Below are 18,297 nucleotides of genomic sequence, written 5' to 3' on the forward strand. Positions count from 1 at the left end.
ATGGCCAGACTGGGTCAGACCAAGGGTCCATCCAGCCCAGTGTCCTGTCTGCCATCAGTGACCAAAGCCAGGTGCCCCAGAGGGAATGAACAGAACAAGGAATCACCAAGTGATCCATCCCCGTTGCCGGTTCCTGCAGAAGGGGCTCCTGTGCTTTCGCTCCTGCAGGAGCGGGATCGTGTACAGGGGCTCTCCTTGGCTCTTGTATAGGTTCAGCTACTTCTGTGTTGTCTGTGTTCTGCGCCATGGATGGGAGCCTTCCCTGTGCCATTGTCACTGCTCACGGGGGTCTGTACAGCGTGTGCGCAGGACAGGCGCATAGGCAGGCGGGAGGCCACCATGGCTGAGATCCTGTGATAGTAACGAATGCTTCCAGGGGGAGCTCTTGGGGCAGGGCCCGTCTTTTGATCTGTGTTTGTCCAGCGCCGTGCACACGGGGCTGCTGCAATATAAACAATTATTCATGTTTTTTCTTGCCTATAGCACCTTCCTCCCAGTGCACCCAAAGCACCTGCAATATCGCCCCTCCCCCTCACTCTGCGGTAGCGATCACTGTCCCCTTTGGGCAGAGGGGGAAAGTGAGATGCAGAGAGATGAACTGACTTGCCCGAGGTCACGCAGCCAGTCAGTGGCGGCAGCAGAACGAGCACGCAGCCATCCTGGCTCCCAGCCCGCTGCTCTGACCACCAGGCCATGCTGCCTGCTCCACTCTGCCGCAGCCTTCCATGCACCTTTCAAGCCTGGTATATTGTCTTGCATGGTTCAAGCGAACTTGCAAGGGGCTCCCATAGTCCATGTAGCCGAGAACAGGAATGATGAGAAATGGCCAGATTTGGCTCTGCTACCCTCAACTTCTGCGCCCTGGATGCCCTGCTCTGTTCGTGCTGCTCAGACTGGCCGTGTGTGTAGGGGGGAATGCAAGAGGCTGCATGATTGCCCTGTTCTCGTGGGATGATGGATGTCCTCATAAACCAGCCTGATGTTTGCTGGAGCTGCAGAACGGGACCCTTCGTCAGTTGCCACACCGGCTCCCTGCTCCGCCAGCAGCGATCTAACTGCCACAGGGTAAGGTTAGAGGCAGGATGCAGACGCCCCCTCTCACCCCGGTGATGGTTGTATTGTATTGGTGGCAGGTGGGGGGCAGCTGTGCCAGCATGTCAGCGTCCACACACGTGGGCAACATCTGTGAGTGGCCGATGTCACTGTCCTGTCGGGAGACACTGAGACAGACACCGACTAGATTTGTTCTACATAGACGGGGGGCTGAGCAGGCTCCTTGCTTGCTGCTGCGTCACCTGCGCCTGTACTTCCCGCGCCCGCCCTGGCTCTCAGAGCGACGCTGCACTGGCCGTACCGTGCACTGGGCGCCAGCGGGGCGCTTGGGGGGGAAGTGGGATGACGTGTTTCAGCGGGGCTGGACGCGCAGCGCAAGAGGGGCCGTCGTCTTTGCTGTTGGTCTTTGCCTGCATAGTGCAGCACCCATGGAGTGCAAAGAGTAAGGAATTGCTTGGGGCGATGGGGCGACACGCAGCCCTTGTCTATACCCAGCAGGTGCCCTGATTTACCCAGGTGGGTTTCTAATCTGATTCCATTGGCACGATTTGTCTGCAGGCGAGGCCAAGCCAGACAGAACTGAGGGATAACGTCAGGAACAGCCCCCTAGCGCTGAGCTCTATCCACAGTTGCACCCCCTTCCCCGGGTACTGATTGGTAGCCCCTCACTCACAGCTCTACGTATGGGACCTGCTTCCCCCTGCCCTGAGGCGTGTGGAGTCGTTATGGTGAAACGCTGCCTGTTCCACACAGTTCCTGGCCCCTAGACCCGGTGCCAGGTGGGGCGAATCGGGCCCACAGTTGTGAAGAGTCCCACCCTGGCAGAGTGGGCTGGACCATGGCTTCTTCGCTGTCTGCCATTCTGGGACTCCGCTGGCTGGCTAAGAGCTTCTCCGGGACAGGCGGACAGGAACCGACGGTGCGGCTGATAAAACCCGAAGGAGCAGCCACCGCTCTGCATGCATTTCAGCTACAGCCTCACCGGTCTTTAGGTGGGGCGGTTTCCTTTCTTGTGAATTCTATTCTTGTGACTGTTTCCATCTGCACCCCTATGGAAAAGGAGCAGACTTTCCAACAGATGGTTCCAGCTCCTCCGTCGGGATCGCTGCGGGGTGAGGGGCTTTCCACACTGACATGGACAGAAAGGATCAGAGCTGAGCTTTCCTAGCATTGTTGTATTGGGTCTTGGGTTGCCAATTTTGGTTGGCCATATTCCTGGAGATTTCATCACATGACATAATCTTTAACTCCAGGGTTGGCACCCTAATTGGGTCCAAGGCTCCTTCCATTGATGCCAAGTCTCAATCCAGGCAAAGTCCAGCCAAGTTACAAACCTCTGAAAATGAGGCGCAACCACGGAAATGTTGGCAGATCCTTAACCAGAGCAGGTGCTGCAGTAATCCTGATAGGGACCCCCTCCAGTGCCCCAAACTACTGCAGCGGGGGGGTGAGTCATGAGCCTTCTCTGGCTCTGCTGTCCAAGGAAGAGGTCAAGCCAGCTGGGAAGCAGGCCACTCCTTTCCAGTCTAACCACCAGCAAGTGGCCAGGGGTTCCACACAGCCAGGGCCCCCACACAGCCAGGGCCCCATGAAGTGGTTTGCACTGCTTGTGCCTAAAGTTAGCTCTGCCTCCAGTAGCAGGCTCCTGTCTCCTCATCCTGACGCATCTTGCAAAAAGTTAGCACAGAGGTCGCTGGGGGGTCGAGGGAGATGAAAACACTGAGTCATCTACAACTGCAAAATAAATAAATAATGTGAAAATCCCCCTCCTACAAAAAATAAACAGGAGCAACGTCTCCTGAGTCACATTCCGTGTCAGGCCATAAAAATGTAAAAGATAAATTTTGTAGCATCAAAATTTGACCCACGAAAGAGCCTTGTGTAGGAGGAACAGCCTTGGCAATGCTGCGTGTGTCTGGTAAAGACAACCCCAGGAAGGCATGTGCAGCGAGAAACAGCTTTTATCAGTCTAAACAATTGGGAATCCAAAATGCCTCTTTTTTGCAGGGTGAATCCTCAGCACCCAATCTTGCAACACCGCCACCCTGGCCACTCTTGTCAGTTTTGCTCTTGCAGTTTTTACAGGCCAATGGAACAGGGACCCGGTGTCTGACCAGCTGATATAAGGACGTACGTGCAATTTATGCACAGTCCAGATTTTGTGCAAGCCCAGATGTATGCATGAAAAAGTGTGTGTGTGGGGGGGGGGGGGGAATGATAGAGACAGGGCTGAGGGCCCTTGAAAATCTGACGTCAATGGCTTTTATTTGGCATATTTGCTCTTCCCAATGTGCAGGAATAGAACCCCTTATGTCAAGGCACTCAGTGACCTGGGTCCAGTGTCACTAAAAGAGCCGAAAGGTTCAAGATATAGATGGTGCTTGCTAGTTTTTCTCCTCTGGCACAGTGGGACTCATTACACTAAAGGTAAAACTCTTCTGTGCAGGAGACAGAGATTCCCTGGGGGCTGGCCCAACGCAGCGGGACGAACTCCCCAGGAACTAAGGACCTTTCCCAGTTGTCTCGCGGGTAGGTCTCAACTACATACCCCAGGTCTAGTTGATCGCCATATTGGGGTTGGGAAGGGAGTAAATGGGGGATTCTCTGTAACTTGGAAATCTTTATCTCAAGATTTGAGGCCTTCAGAAACTCAGACCTTAAAGTCTATGAGACCATCCCAAATCTCACCCCCTTCTACCTCAAGTACAAGGCACGTTTTTGACCTGCCTTCTCTACCATAAACGTACATCCATATGTGCACCTACCCTGGGCCCATGTCAGATATATGTGTAGACATTAAAAGAAATCCAAAACATGACACCCCACTGCACACACTTCTGACCCTGGGCACAGGACAGAACAAGCACATGACAACACAGATTAATGCACCCTTGCAGATGAACATAGTATAAAAACCTATAGAAGCTAGACTGTTGATTAGCTGCAAATAAAATCAGCTCTAACACATAACAGGATAAAAAGGATGGTGGGCTTTGAATAGTGCACTGGCCTGGGAGTCAGGAGATGTGAGTCATGTTCCTGGCCCTGCCCATTCTGAATAAGTCCCTTAATAGTCCTGTGCCTCAGCTTCCCCATCGGTCAAGCGGGACTAATGAGCTCTGCGTCCTAGAGTGTCATCAGACTGAACAGATGGGGGCTGGAAAGTGCTGTGAACACCAGTGACAGAAGTGCAAGGAACCAACCGCAGGCGACGTGGTGCCTGACACCAGGCCCGCTCCTGACTGCTTCCTACATTTTTTGCATTTAAAGAAATCTTTATTTCCGTGTATTAGAAAACAACCCCCCAGCCAACCCCGCCCCCCCAATCCAAGCCGGAGGGGGGGGGTGCCAGGCCCAGCGCGATTAGCTAGTTGAAGCCTGGGGAGGGGACGGCAGGAGCCCCCGCCCCTGAAGCCGGTGTATGGGGGTGCACGGGGCGGTGCAGGTGCGGGGGGGGGGGCGGTAATCTCCCTTCCCGGCCCGCGAGGTGATAAATGACCGCCGGGCCGGGGCCGGTTCTCAGGCTCTGCCCAGGCTGCAGGTGATTGGGGGCGGCGGCGGCTCCCTGTTTGCGGTCGCCATGGGCACCGCCCGCGAGGCGCCAGGCTGACAGCACTCAGGGTTTTATGAATGGGTGACGTCACAGCCCTGGCGTCTAACGGTCTGAGCCGCTTGTTCAGACACAGAGCCCGGCTGCGGCGGGGGGCGGGGGCTGCGGAGCCCGGGCTGGCGGCGGGGGGAGCAGCGGGGACGCAGAGACAATGTGCGACGAGCGGGCTGCGAAGCGCCCCCGCCATGGGGCCAACAAACCCGGGCGGGGGGGGGGGCGCTGCACAAACCCCGGGGCGCTGGGGAGCAGCGAACCCGCGAGCCGAGCAGCGCCCCTGTGCCGGCTGCTGGCGCCTCGTGCAAACCCTGGGGACGTCCGAGCTTAATACGCGCACCCTCGTTAACGATCGGCCCCTCCGCGTCGCAGCCCGCACCCAGCCCCCAGCCCGGTGCCGCCGGGGGAGCAGCGGCCTGGGCTGGCCGGGGCCGGGGCTGGGGCTGACTCAGGCTGTTCGTACGCTGGAGAACTGTGCAATGTCCCCCCCCCCCCCCGCCCCTTTGCAGTGGCTTCTGCCTGTTGCATGCGGGGTGGGGGGGGGGCGTGTTTCTGTCTCTTTGCCCCGCCGGGGTAGATCCTGGGGGGCAGCTGGATTTGTCTGCGGGGGGGGGGGGCTTTGCCAACAAGTTGGGGGGCGGTGTCGGAACGGTCATTAAAAAGCTATTCCAAGTGCTTGTCACATTCCTTTAATCCTCCCCCTTTCTCAGCCAAATGCCCCCAAGCGGCCTCCACCTGCGCGCCGCCCCCCTCCCCACGCACGTGAAACCCTCCCGCCCCCAAACCCATTTGTTTCTGCGCGTCACTGTCCCTTTAAAACCCTCTCCGAACGCGCGGCAGGGAGAAGGGCGGAGGGCGGGCTGGAAACCACGCCCCCTCAAGGAGGGCCTCTCGGATTGGCTGCTTGGGCAGGGAGCTGGCCCCGCCCCCCAGGGCCCCGCACTCTATAAGTAGCCGGCGCGGCCCAGAGCAGGTCAGTGCTCCTCGCAGGGTCCTGCCGCCGACGGATCATCGTCCCGCTCTCAGTACAGCATGAAGGTCGCCAGCGCCGCCTCCGCCTCCCCCGGGCCCAGCTGCGCCCTGAAGCGGGTGCGGCTGGGCGGGGGCGCGGGCGAGGCCGTGCGCTGCCTCTCGGAGCAGAGCGTGTCGCTGTCGCGGGCCGGCGGCGGCTCCCCGCGGGGGCTGCCCCTGCTGGAGCAGGCGGAGCAGGCGGCCGCCGCCGCCTCGCTGCTCTACGACATGAAGGGCTGCTACTCGCGGCTGCAGGCGCTGGTGCCCACCCTGCCCCGCCACCGCCGCGTCTCCAAGGTGGAGATCCTGCAGCACGTCATCGACTACATCTGGGACCTGCAGCTGGAGCTGCAGCACCCGCCGGCCCGCGGCCAGCCCCTGGGGGGCGGCCCCGACGGGGAGCCCGGCGGCGCCGCCGAGGTGAGACGGCTGCACCGGGACCCCTCTCCCCTTCCCGCCGGCGGCTGCTGCTCCCCGTCCTCGTGCTCTGAGCCCCTCTGCCCGCTTCCCTGACTGCTCCCCTCTGCTGCCATCTGACCTGGGCTTGCTGGGCTCCAGGGCCGCCTCCCGCCCCTTGAGGTGCCCTGCTCCTCTGCGTCTGGAAATGTGATTCTCGCCCCTTGGAGTGGCCTGACTAGCCTGCTGTGGGCTTCCTCATAGCAGTGCCTGGGGACGGAGCGGCTGTACTTGCCTTTGCTGCTATGGGTTCCCAGGATCTGGCTCCCAGACCTGGGGAGGCCCAGTGCAGCCAGCCCCTGGAGCCTCCTGCCCCAGGCAAGGCTAATAGGGGTGGGGAGAAGGCTTGGGAAGAGTCTCTGCCTATATCTCTAAGGCCGTGACTATGAAAGGCCTGGCCTGGTTGCAGGAGGAGTGGAGTGACCCCAGCTGGGTCAGGCTAGGTCCCTATGCGGCATTGTGGTGATGGGCAGTGGCCTTTCTCCTGAAGGCATGAGATGGGGAGGAGGGAAGCCTGCCACAAGGGACAGGTGCTGCCCTGTGACCGGGAGACTGAGCAGGACTTGTGATTTACCCTTTGCCTCCTCTCTGTTCCAGCAGGCTGCCTGTGTTAGTGCCAGCGACAGGATCCTCTGCCACTGAGCGCCTGCCTGGGAGCATGGGGCACTCCTAGGGCTGAGGAGCAGCAGCTCTGTTCCCCGTAAGGGGGAGGTCTGGCTGGTGTCCCCCCCACCAGCTCCACAGGGGTCATCTGAAGGGAGAGCTGTGGCGAGCCTCTGGAAGGAGAAGAGGCTGGGGAATTTGTGCTGAGCCTTCCTGTTCGCCTGTGTGTGGAGCCTTCTGGGATCCTGGAAGGAGGAACAGGAACCAGGGCTAACAGCCCTGGCTCTTCAGCTGCTGCTGCTGCGACATCAAAGACTCTTGAGACTTTTCTCTATGGGAGACTCTTAACTTTATATATATAAAAAAATGAAACCTGTATCCTTCTCAGATTGCTGAGAATATTCCCTGTATTGTATATTACAATGATGCTACCAAGAATATTGTTCTACAATAGTTGGAGTTTTTGTTATTAAACAAATGCTGATTGTTTATGAAGAACTGTCTCCTTTTGTAGTTCCTGTGCCCTGGCTCCCCTCTGCCCCTGCCAGTCAATGGGGCTCTTCTAAACAGGGCTTTAAATGGTGCTTTGCTGGACCTGGCTCTGTGACCAGCACTAGTAAATTGTAGGGCAGTGGGTGCAAACCGGTTCGTTTACTGAATCACTTCATAAAGGCCACGCCTGCCTGCATTAGTGTTAGCCCCGGTTCACAGTCAAATCCGAAACCCTGAGCAACTACAGCCTGGGTTCATCTAGTCATGGAAGTGCACTGTGGTGGAGTGAAGACTTTCAGATGAGGTAAATCCTCTGCAGCTGCCCAGGACTGACCCCTCTCAGGGGCAGTGTAATAGGTGTGCTGGGGAGGGTTTGGGTTGACTAGAGTGTTACTCCCCAGGGCTGGGCTGATCCTCTCCTGTAAGGACCTATTGGGCCAGTACCAACCTCCTGGCTCATTGCTGCTGGAGTATGTCCTGGCTCCCTGGCAGAAAGTGATGGGTCAGCCAGTTTGGGTGACTGGTCCAGGTGGACAGAACTCAACTTGATATTTTCAGAGGTATAAAAATGTCTATTCTAACCTGAGCTTAAATTTCCACCAATTTTGGGAAGGGGGGGGGAGGGAGAGACAGTGGAGGTGTTAACTAGAATGACAGCTGTTGAGATTCAAAAAGCTAATGCTTTATCACTTTAAAAACACATCACCATTGACAAAGTAAATAGCCTTAAACTGAACAGGAGTTCACACATTTTATTACTTTGCCATCTATAAACTCTGATTATTAATGGAAATATCCTGTGTGCAGTGACATTTACCAATGAAATCTAAGCCTGGTTACAGCCCATTTTGGGGAGGGAGGGAGGAAGACCCCCTCAGTCCATCTATTGACTCCTTCCTCAATAGCAGCCTAGCTGAAGCTTTGTACTCTCCTATATCCAATCTTGTCTGTGTTAACTGATAACTTGCCCCCCTTCTGGTATCAACTGGGTTTAAATGGAGTGTGGGATGCACCAGGACTGAGACACAAATTAAATCCCCCTAACAGCTGCACCTCCATTGTATTGTGCAGAGGCTAAGCCTCCCCCTCCCCTCCATCACACGGTCTTCTAAACTTCCACCCCCCTGCTTCAATTTGCTCTTAGAATTTTTAACCATTAAACTATATCTATTTCCCCCCAATTAAAAGTAAAGCTGAGGTGCCAACCCCTCTGCCCACTGCAGGTGCTGGGAGGGAGCCAGTTCCTGTGCCAGGGGAGCTGGCTGGATTCGGGGGGGGGGGGAACAGTTGTGCTTTGAGGTTTCTGCTGTTTAACAGGACCCCCCCACAGCCACCAGTGGAGGAGCCGGCTGTTCCCTCTCCTGAGTTGCTCTGTTCTTTCCCTTTTGGCTCCCTCCCAGCCCATCTGGAGCCTGGCTCAGCCTGCCCGTTTGTTAATGTTTCAATCAGCTGTGTGCTAAGGAATGTGCAGTTATTTAACCTGAACTTCCCCAGGTGTACACAGGCGCCTCTCTGTCTGAGGCTGCAGGCCCTTCCCAGGCAGGCGGCCTGCCTTTGGCACAGATCTATTAGACAAACACTCAGCCCCCCTCCCTAGCACACACGGCTGCCTTGTGGAGCTAACGTCCCACCCCCACAGCTGCATCTCAGCCCTGGGAACATAGAAACATTGCACAAGAGACCCACGGAGGGAGACAGAGAGAGAGACGTTACACACAAAACTCCCTCTTTTCAACTGCTGCTTGGAAAGTAAATAGATTAACCACTTTCCAGCCACATCCAACTGAGAACATACAGAGCAGCTCCCCTTAGCCTGGGCTGGTTCTTACCTGCTTTAGCATGTTAGTTAGAAATGCTTCCATGACCCATTGAACTGGGGGTTCCAGCAGGAGACAATCTGACTTCATGCTTTTTTTCTACAGTGATTTCTCTTCCTGGACCCATGCTCTGCCTGTAGGCCCATGAGCACTGCCACACGGGCGTGTACAGGACAACAGAAGGAGGGTCCTCAGGCACAGGGTAGAGTAACTAGCCAGGAGAACCAAGGAGGTGCGGGCAGCTGATTGTGAACTGGTAGATCGAGCGGTGAGGGCACAGTGCTGTGAGGCAGGACACCTGGGTTCTGTTGCGAGTTCTGCCACTGATTTCTGGTGTGACTGGGGAAGTCACATCACTGCCTCAGTTTCTCTAGCCAGAAAGTGGGAACAATGATCTGACCAGCCACCCACTGGTGTTACAAGACAGAATGTCTTGCTCTTTGTGAAGTACTTTGAGATCCTCGGAGGGGAGGCACTAGGCAAGTGTGGGTGTATGATTAGAAGGGTGCAGGCTACTCGTGTGGTGGCATTGGCATGGGGGGGGTCTGGCTCTTGTGCAAACTCCCTGTGTGATTTTGGGCAAGTCACTGAATCCCTCTGTGCCCAAGTTCCCCCGTTGCTGATTGCGAAGCGTCGTCCTTTCGCCCATCCTCTGGCTGCCTGTTTCCACGGTCCGCTCTTCAGGGCAGGGACTGTCATGACACCAGGAGGCCCTGAGCTCAGCTCGAAGCACTAGTGTAACACAAGTTGTTTCCTTCGCAGGCTGCAGCCCTCTGTTCTTAGCCCTGCGGCCCCTTTGAAAGGCTCTAAGAATAGCTCGCTTCCCGGGAGGAAGGTGGGTGGCTGAATGAGACGGTGCAGCCAAGGGCCAGGGACAGAAGCGCAGTAGCCCCCTCCCCTGGCTCCCAGGGGCCGGGAAAAGGGCAGTGAGTTTTCTTTTAATCCGAATCGTCCCAGCTCAGAAGCAGCATCTGGCCTGCAGGAAGGTCGAGGCCTTACCCAATTTTCCAGCTGAGTTGACTGAAGCACAAGGCGGTTAAAAGTGACTTGTTCGAGGTCATCCCTTGAGTCAGCGGTTCAGCCCCGATTGGAGGCAGGCTCCTTGCCTTTGCTGTGACCGCGGAGCTGAAGAGGGAGTTGCCTGGCCTCTTGCTGAAGCAGGAGGAGCTTGTGAAGGGCCAATGCTGCAGTGACTTCGCAGGGGTGAGGGAATGAGGGGTGCAGGGTGCTGCTCGCTTTGGAAACACCAGGCCTGCCTGCATTTCCGCCGCACGTTGTTGCAAAACCTCATAAGCAGGGTTGTAAATAGAAGCGCTCAGAAGGAGGAAATTGCATCAGAGGGGGTTGTGTAATTCCAGCCCCAGCTGCAGGGATGCCTCAAAGGGCAATAGACAGGCAAAGGGCACCGCAGCCGGGACTGGAGCTGGCCTCTGCTATGCGGCGGGCCTGACTCACCCCACCCAAGCCTTCCGGGGCGCCAGATGCCGCAGCAGGGTTGATTTACTCACTGAGAATTAGCATGGAACAGACTTTTCTCGGAATCCAGTGACATTCCGAACTAAGGGGGCGCAACCAAGGAGGCCCAATGGACAGCTGGGTCTAGGGGGAACCCGACCCCCAGGGCCTCAGTGCAGGAGAGAGCCATGACCCATCTCCTCCATGTGCAGGATACTGTACTCGGCGCATACGGGTACAGGAGAGAGCCATGACCCATCTCCTCCATGTGCAGGATACTGTTCTCGGCACGTACGGGTACAGGAGAGAGCCACGGTCCATCTCCTCCATGTGCAGGATACTGTACTCGGCGCGTACGGGTACAGGAGAGAGCCACGGCCCATCTCCTCCATGTGCAGGATACTGTACTCGGCGCGTACGGGTACAGGAGAGAGCCACGGCCCATCTCCTCCATGTGCAGGATACTGTACTCGGCGCGTACGGGTACAGGAGAGAGCCTTTGACTCCGTTGGATGCGGGACACCCTATTCCCTGGGCGCAAGTGCATGGAGCGATCCCTGTGCCCAGGTGTCAGCGTGCAGGCGAGTCGCTGTTCTCAGATCCAGGGTGGCTCCTGTGATTGTGTTCCAGGACTGCAAGTCATTTGCCCTTTTCCCTGGTGTCTGTGAAGGCGGGCATGCTCCAGCCCCTCCTAGCACACCCCACCCGTCCCATTCATTCCTGGGAGGAGTTTGCCCTGGGAGCCCCTTCTCCACTCTGGGGTTGGAGAGCTAGGTGGACTCCCTCGCCCCTCTCCCGGCTCCTGTCCTCAGCCAAACAGAAGGGAGAACATCCCAGTAGCGTGGGTGTCTCTTGCAAGCTTCCAGGAACGGCGTGACCTGCAGGCGGCCCCCTGGGCACTGAGCTAGCCTGGCAGATGGGCACCGTTGCCTGGCTATTCAGCGCCATGGCGTGAGCCGGGGTTGTGCTGGATTTGCAGTACCGTGCCCGGGGTGGCTGGTCAGGAGGGAAAGCACAATGCAAGGGGCCCCTGAAGCTCTGCCCAGCTCCTGCACACGTTAGGGCAGAATAGCAGGGTGCTACGCCCCCGTGGGATGTGGGGCCTTACCTGGCATTCCAGGGGGTGCTGTTCTGGGGGGGTTGGCGCACTGTGCAGACTGCTGCCCCGGAGCAGCCGTGCTGCATGGATCCTGCGGCTGGAGGGTGGCCATGCTAGCAACTGTGAGTGAGGCCTGGGCTGACTCTGAGCCCCAGGCTGCTAACCTGGCCCATCAGAGCCACCCACCCCAGAAAACCTCCCCACTGAGCCCCTCACAGACCATCCAGCTGGCCGTGAGGTGGGACGTAGTGTTAGCTGCAGCACTTCCCTGGGGGAGCCTGCCCTGGTTAACCCCTCATGCGCTGGGCAGGCTCAGGACCTTGGCTGTAGTGAGCAGTGAGTCCTTTGCCTGGAATCCCCTGCAGGTTGCCACTTTGCTGGCCAGCTGCAGCCTCTCATAGGCACTGCTGGACTGAACAGCCTTCGCTCCTTCAGGGGGTGTAAGAGAGACGATGGGGCAGCTCGTAAGGACCCCGAGATCCTCCTGGCCCCCTTTCTCTGCGCAGTTCTCAGCTCCCGTCCTTGCAGCTCGATGGCCCAGCTGGCGTACCAGGAATTCCGGGGCTGGATTTGCCACTGGGATGGTGTTAGTCTCTCCTGATTAAGAAGGCTGCAGGGGGGGTTGAGGGGTCAATTACATGAAAAAAAAAGGCAAACACACCCATGTCTCAAGTGTGCTAAGGCCCTGTCTATGCTGGAGATACAGTTTGCACCAATGGAGCGACCCCAGCGCAACTGCCAGTGTAGGTGTGGTGCAGGCGTGTGAGGGGGAAGTTGCCAGGGTAAGTGGCACTAGGCCCAGCCCTGTTTTGTACTGATGCAGTGTCACTCCATCAGTGTGCTCACCCCTGTGCCAATTTCCCGGCTCCAGGCAAGCCCACGGACTCAGAGGCAGGGCAGCTGTCAGGGGATGCCTTGGTAGTTGGGGAGGAGTAGGTGAGGGAGGATTGGGGGGTGGGGTTCAGTTTTGAGCCCTTAGCTGTTCTATGCAGGCAGCTCTGGTTTTCACACTTGGGCCTGCGGGTGCCAAGCAGGCAATGAAGAGAAATGTGAGCTAATTAGTCAGGGATCAAGAAACCCAGCAAGGGACTATGTGCTGAATGGGACAGGCCACTGGAAATGACTTATCGTTGGAAGTACTAATAACCCTAAGTAACACTTCAATTTATATCCCCCTTTTTGTCCCAAGGGATCCCCAAAGTTCTTGGCAAATTTTGTATAGGGTTAATTTAATTTGCCACTGAAATGCAGCCACCTCTCGGGTGGAACCTGGCAGCTGTTTAACAGAGTTTGGGATGTGAAGTGGAGAAGGGTGTCAGCTGGCAGTGTGGACAGACAAAACCCTGATCAGTTGAATTTCATCTGGGTTAACTCCTGTTTCTACCTAATGATCACAAGTGACCAGGGCGGCAGCTTTCATCTCAGGGATAGGGAATGCGACAGGTGATGCCGCTATTGCGCGGGAGCACAATTAGCATCTCTCTGGAATGCAGCGCACGATCTACTGGTCACCCTCCCATAGGAGAAGCCCAAGGAGAAGCCAGGCCTGACAACTCTAGAGCCTCTGGGATTCTCAAGGCACTTGAGAAAGCAGCTGCAGCAGATCCATCGCCCACCCTCGAGCCGAGGGAATCTGAGCTGGGCTCTTCCTTGCACAGAGTAACAAACACATGGGACAAGATACCAGGGGAAACAACGGAAGCAATGAGGATAAATGAGCTCGAGAGACAACCAGGGTCATCCTGCCAAAGGCAGCAATTGCAGGGTCTGCAGCCCAGGAGGAAGGTGAGGCGAAGAGAACACGTTGGCCCAGATCCCTGTGCTTGTAGCTGGAACAGCTGTGTGCATCTCTCCACCCGCCATAGTGCCACCCGAGGCTGGAGGCCAGCCCCTGCCTTGCTGGGAGGTCTCCAGAGCCCGCACGGAGGAATATGGCAGCGAATCCTGCTGGGGAAGGTTGCGAGCACCCCCAGGGCAGTGTTTGCAAACCCTTGTCTAGAGTGGGGCCTAAGGGGAGAGGCTGGGTCTGGAATCACTCACAAGCAGCCAAGCAACAGGGGAAGGCACTCGCCAGGAGTGAAAAGTGGCAGAAAGGTCCCAGGTTTGTCACAAACGGGACCATTTTAGCAATGCCCTGTAAAGCCAGAGTCCCTGATTCCCTGGGGTTCTGGCTGCTGGGTGAGTGTCCGTCCCTGTGTGGCTGTGAGCAAGGGAGTGGGAAGACACCAAGGCCCTGCCTGGGCCCCATTGCAACCCGGGCTTTGGTCAGGCCTGGGGCTGCTAGGGGGCAGCCAGAGCAGAGCAGCAAAGGTACCAGCCCCATGGGTCAGGGCTGAGTCTGGGATGCCGAATCCTGTGCAATGGTGCCCTCTGGTGGATCCTCTATTTATGACGTGCCGAAGACCATCAATGAGGTGCTCAGGCTGGATGCAGTCCCACACCCTGACACCCATGCAGTGGGTGCGCTGGCTTTTCTCCTCCTCCAGGGAGCTCAGTTGATTTCTAAGGAAAAGGCCTCTCCTCCAGGAGTGCTGGGTCCAGAGGATTGAACATGGAGAGGGACATCAGGAGAGCTGGCTTCCATGCCTGTCTTGGCCATTGGCCTGGTGTGTGGGCCTGGGCAAGTCACTGCCCCTCTTCGTGCCTCAGTTTCCCCATATGACAACTGTGGACTGTAATATTGACCCCCACCCCCCTTTGCAAAGAGCTTTGAGCCTTGCTGGTGCCAAGGGCTCTGTGCATGCCCAGCATTGCACACAGGCCATGGGGCTGCGGAGAATTGGGAGAAGACACAATTCCAGCCCTTTCCTTCAGGTCACTTTATTTTACTCATCTGGCCTCTGAACAGCAGCGCCCTTGTTTTGCTGCCTGCTCCTGCGCTACCTTCAGGGGGAGGCGAGGAGTATTCACCTCCAGCATTAGCCATGCTGAAAAGAGCAAAAGACACAGCAAATGCAGCAGAGGCGACTCAGTTTCCCATAGAGATGCTGTCATGCTCTTGAGCTGTTCCAAGGAGTCACAGTTTGCACCCTGCGGTCATAGAAAAGCTGGAGGGTAAAACTCACACTGGGCATCAAAATTGCCCATCAGACCCAACCCACCTGCTTATTCTGAATCCCAGGCTGCCAGGACGTGACCAGAAATACCATGATGGGTGGGGATGAATATCTTATTGCCCTTATATAAATCCATGGTACGCCCACATCTTGAATACTGCGTACAGATGTGGTCTCCTCATCTCAAAAAAGATATACTAGCATTAGAAAAGGTTCAGAAAAGGGCAACTAAAATGATCAGGGGTTTGGAGAGGGTCCCATCTGAGGAGAGATTAAAGAGGCTAGGACTTTTCAGCTTGGAAAAGAGGAGACTAAGGGGGGATATGATAGAGGTCTATAAAATAATGACTGGTGTAGAGAAAGTGAATAAGGAAAAGTTATTTACTTGTTCCCATAATCTAAGAACTTGGGGCCACCAAATGAAATTAATAGGCAGCAGGTTTAAAACAAATAAAGGGAAGTTCTTCACACAACACACAGTCAACCTGTGGAACTACTTGCCAGAGGAGGTTGAGAAGGCTAGGACTATCACAGGGTTTAAAAGAGAACTGGATAAATTCATGGAGGTTAAGTCCATTAATGGCTATTAGCCAGGATGGGTAAGGAATGGTGTCCCTAGCCTGTTTGTCAGAGGGTGGAGATGGATGGCAGGAGAGAGATCACTTGATCATTACCTGTTCGGTTCACTCCCTCTGGGGCACCTGGCATTGGCCACTGTCGGCAGACAGGATACTGGGCTGGATGGACCTTTTGTGTGACCCAGTCTGGCCGTTCTTATGTTCCTATGATGGCCAGAGAGCCCAGGGTGGGACTGTGATCCCAGTGTAGTACGGGGGGGGTGTCTTCCTCCTCTGGCACAAGGCGAGTGGGGTGAGGCGTTTGAGGCCAGCCTGTTTTTGCGATGGGGCAAGAGAGGTGCTGGGGGCTGAAATAGCAGAGCTGTCCCCCTGGCTCCCAACAAGGGCTGAGCAGAGAGAGGGCTCAGGGCGAGCGAGACGGGCTGCTCAGAGACCGTTTTCCTCAGGGCTCCTGGGATGATCCGGGAGCTGGGCCTGACGGGTTTGGTTTCTTTCCTGCAGGCTGATGAAAGGGAACGGGTTAGTGCGACCGTCCCCTTTGAAACCCAACACAATCGCTGCCGCTGTGGCTCCTTAAGCCCTTTTGTTGCTCTGCCAGGTGCAAAGAGCTCGTCTTTCCCCGGCTCTGATGTCAGGGTCCCTGATGAGGTGGATAAAAGGCCCTGGCTAGCTCAGCATCACTCCTGCCTGCGCAAAGTCCCTGCGGACGGACGGACGGATGGGCCAACGGGGAGGGAAGGGGGCTGCCGAGTCGACGACAGGTGCTGCCCAGGGCCTGACCTGGCCGTGACCTCGCTGGTTGGCATCAGAGTAAGAGATGTGATCAGTGCTCACATTCGCCAGACATTCCTGGAGCCGGGGGCCACGTGCCTCCTTGCTGGGACACTCGAGGCCTGTTCCCCCGGCTGGGGCACAAGGCGCAATCCACACTAACAACACCAGCTACGCCTCACCCTCGCCGGGGGGGGTCACAGCCCGGCCTCCACCTGCTGCAGACAGACGGGGAAGGTGATTTGTGGGGCTCAGTCCCTGCTCCGGGCGCGGTAAGAAAAAGTGGGCGTGGCCTTCCTAAAAAGAGGTGTGGCCAAGGCAAACCCTCCCCACGGGCCACGCCCCTTACTTACATTTTTCCAAGCATTCAGCTGAATGGCTTGTATGTTAGATTAACCAAAGCAAAGGAGAAAGCCCAGCCCTGTGGGGCCAGCGTGACCCTTCCCCTGGGGGCAGGCCCATGCCGCGCCACACAGCCTCCCCTGCCCAACACAAACACACACACGGACCCGCTATGCCCAGCGCCCCCCAGACGCCCTCCACAAATGCCCAGCGCCCTGCACAACACCATCTCTGCCCAGCGCCCCCCTGCCCACAGCCCCACTCCCTAGTGCCCCAACACACACATCTTCCCCACCCCCCTCACAGCCCAGCACCCCACCAGGTCCCCCAGAAACCCACTCCCCCACCCCCTACCTCCGGCCACACTCACAGCCCCTTCTGGGAGGCGACTGTGTTTGCCAGGCTGAGCCGGCAGCGCCCCCAGGGCTGGTGCCGGGGCGGGGAATCGCTCCGGTCCCTCGGGAGTGACGCAATCAGCCAGGCCAGGGCCTGTCCCAGCCAGGAGCCCTCAGGACTCACCTGCTGGGAGGGACCAAGTCAAGCCCCCCACGTTGCCCCCCCCCCCCACAAACTGGCTGAGACTGGCCAGGCTCCTGCACCATCCCAGGCAGCAGGTGGTGGGACGCAGAGACTGCCCGGAGCTGGAGGTGCACTGGGGTGTGGCCAGGGGGCAGATAGGAGCCGGCAGGTGGGACCAGGGGGCGGAGAGGAGCCCTCGGCCAGGCTGGCAGGGTCTCGGGGCGCAGTGCACGCGGAGCAGGCTGGGGCCCTTCTGAGCATGGGCCCGGCTCGCTGGCACCATTGGAAACGGGTACTGGCTCCACCATGGCAGTGTGTGCTGAACTCACACACCGCCCCTCCCAGCTGCATAGACAAGGAACAAGTCAACGCTGCCTCGGGCAATTTGGCCCTGTCCCCTTTCCCCAGGGGCCCTGGGGCTCGGGCTTGCTGCAGTGAGCAGGGGGGGAGGCTGGGTCCCCTGGCAGCAGGACACTGGGTTTCGGCTTGCTGCAGTGAGCAGGGGGGGAGGCTGGGTCCCCTGGCAGCAGGACAGTGGGTTTCGGCTTGCTGCCGTACTGACACCAGTGGAACCTGTGTGCTTTGGGATCTGGAGTCATTTCCAGGCGTGAGCCCTGCTCCTTACGGGCTTTGCTGAGGTTGGAGATTGAATGGAGCCTGCTCTGCTGCGTGTGCAGCTCTCTGCGACAGGCTACAGCGCAGAGGCGTTTGCACCCCTGCACTGCTCTGAGTCAGGGGAGTGTCTCCTCAGCTCTCCCGATTCACCCCACTTGACCCAGGGCTCTGGGCTGCAGCCGGACCCTGCACGCAGCTTCCACACTGGTACAGTCCGGCCTCCTGCTTCCGCTGCAGCCACTGCACTGCCTCCCCGTTGTCTGTGAGCCAGCGCTCACTGCTCTAGGCGGGAGCAAGCTGCTGCTAGTGGGGCTCCAGGAGCTGTGACTCGGGCATTTGGATGCATTTATTTTTCATCCGGCCTCTCTAAAGCCCCCTCCCCCCACTAACTGCTGTCACAGTGCAGCTCTGGAAGACAGGAGTGTGCACGGTCCCCTGCCCTGGTGCAGGCTCACTCTTTGTTTGCTTCAAAGGGGACAGTCAGGCCTCAGGATTCGCGTCTCCCTGCCCAGCTTGTGCGCGAGGTGCAGCCCCGATGGAGGCAGTGTTTGAAGGCTCAGCGAGGGGACTGTGCAGCTGGGGCGTCTAGAACCAGCGCCGCTGCATGTCCATGGCATCTTGGCTAAGGTCACGCTACACCAGGCAAGGGGTCACCGGTGCCCACTCAGTCCCCCTCCAGCTCCTCGCGTGATGGCTGTGAGCCCTCCCATCGGATGACCCCTCCTTAGGCCTCTGTTGCTCCTTTGGGCTGCACATAGGTGGCCGTGTCGTATTTGAAATAAAGAAAAATCTGCTGGAATTTTGCACGAGTTCTCAGCCTCTGCAG

At 57.5% G+C, this 18,297-nt stretch overlaps 1 protein-coding gene across 2 annotated transcripts; it reads left to right on the forward strand.

Annotated features, from left to right (window-relative positions):
- The first annotated feature begins 5,337 nt into the window (after positions 1-5,337).
- ID1 (inhibitor of DNA binding 1, HLH protein) lies at positions 5,338-7,222 on the forward strand. 2 transcript variants are annotated; one of them, XM_039497374.1, is made up of 2 exons: positions 5,338-6,088; positions 6,722-7,222. In XM_039497374.1, exons 1-2 carry the CDS (start codon positions 5,690-5,692, stop codon positions 6,764-6,766), a joined length of 444 nt encoding a protein of 147 aa, XP_039353308.1. In that variant the 5' UTR covers positions 5,338-5,689; the 3' UTR covers positions 6,767-7,222. The 2 variants fall into 2 exon arrangements, with proteins under 2 accessions (XP_039353308.1, XP_039353309.1); XM_039497375.1 differs by having other exon boundaries at positions 5,340-6,088; positions 6,725-7,222.
- The last annotated feature ends 11,075 nt before the right edge of the window (positions 7,223-18,297 follow it).

Source organism: Mauremys reevesii, linkage group 13 (assembly GCF_016161935.1).
Source record: "Mauremys reevesii isolate NIE-2019 linkage group 13, ASM1616193v1, whole genome shotgun sequence".
NCBI classification, from domain to species: domain Eukaryota; kingdom Metazoa; phylum Chordata; order Testudines; family Geoemydidae; genus Mauremys; species Mauremys reevesii.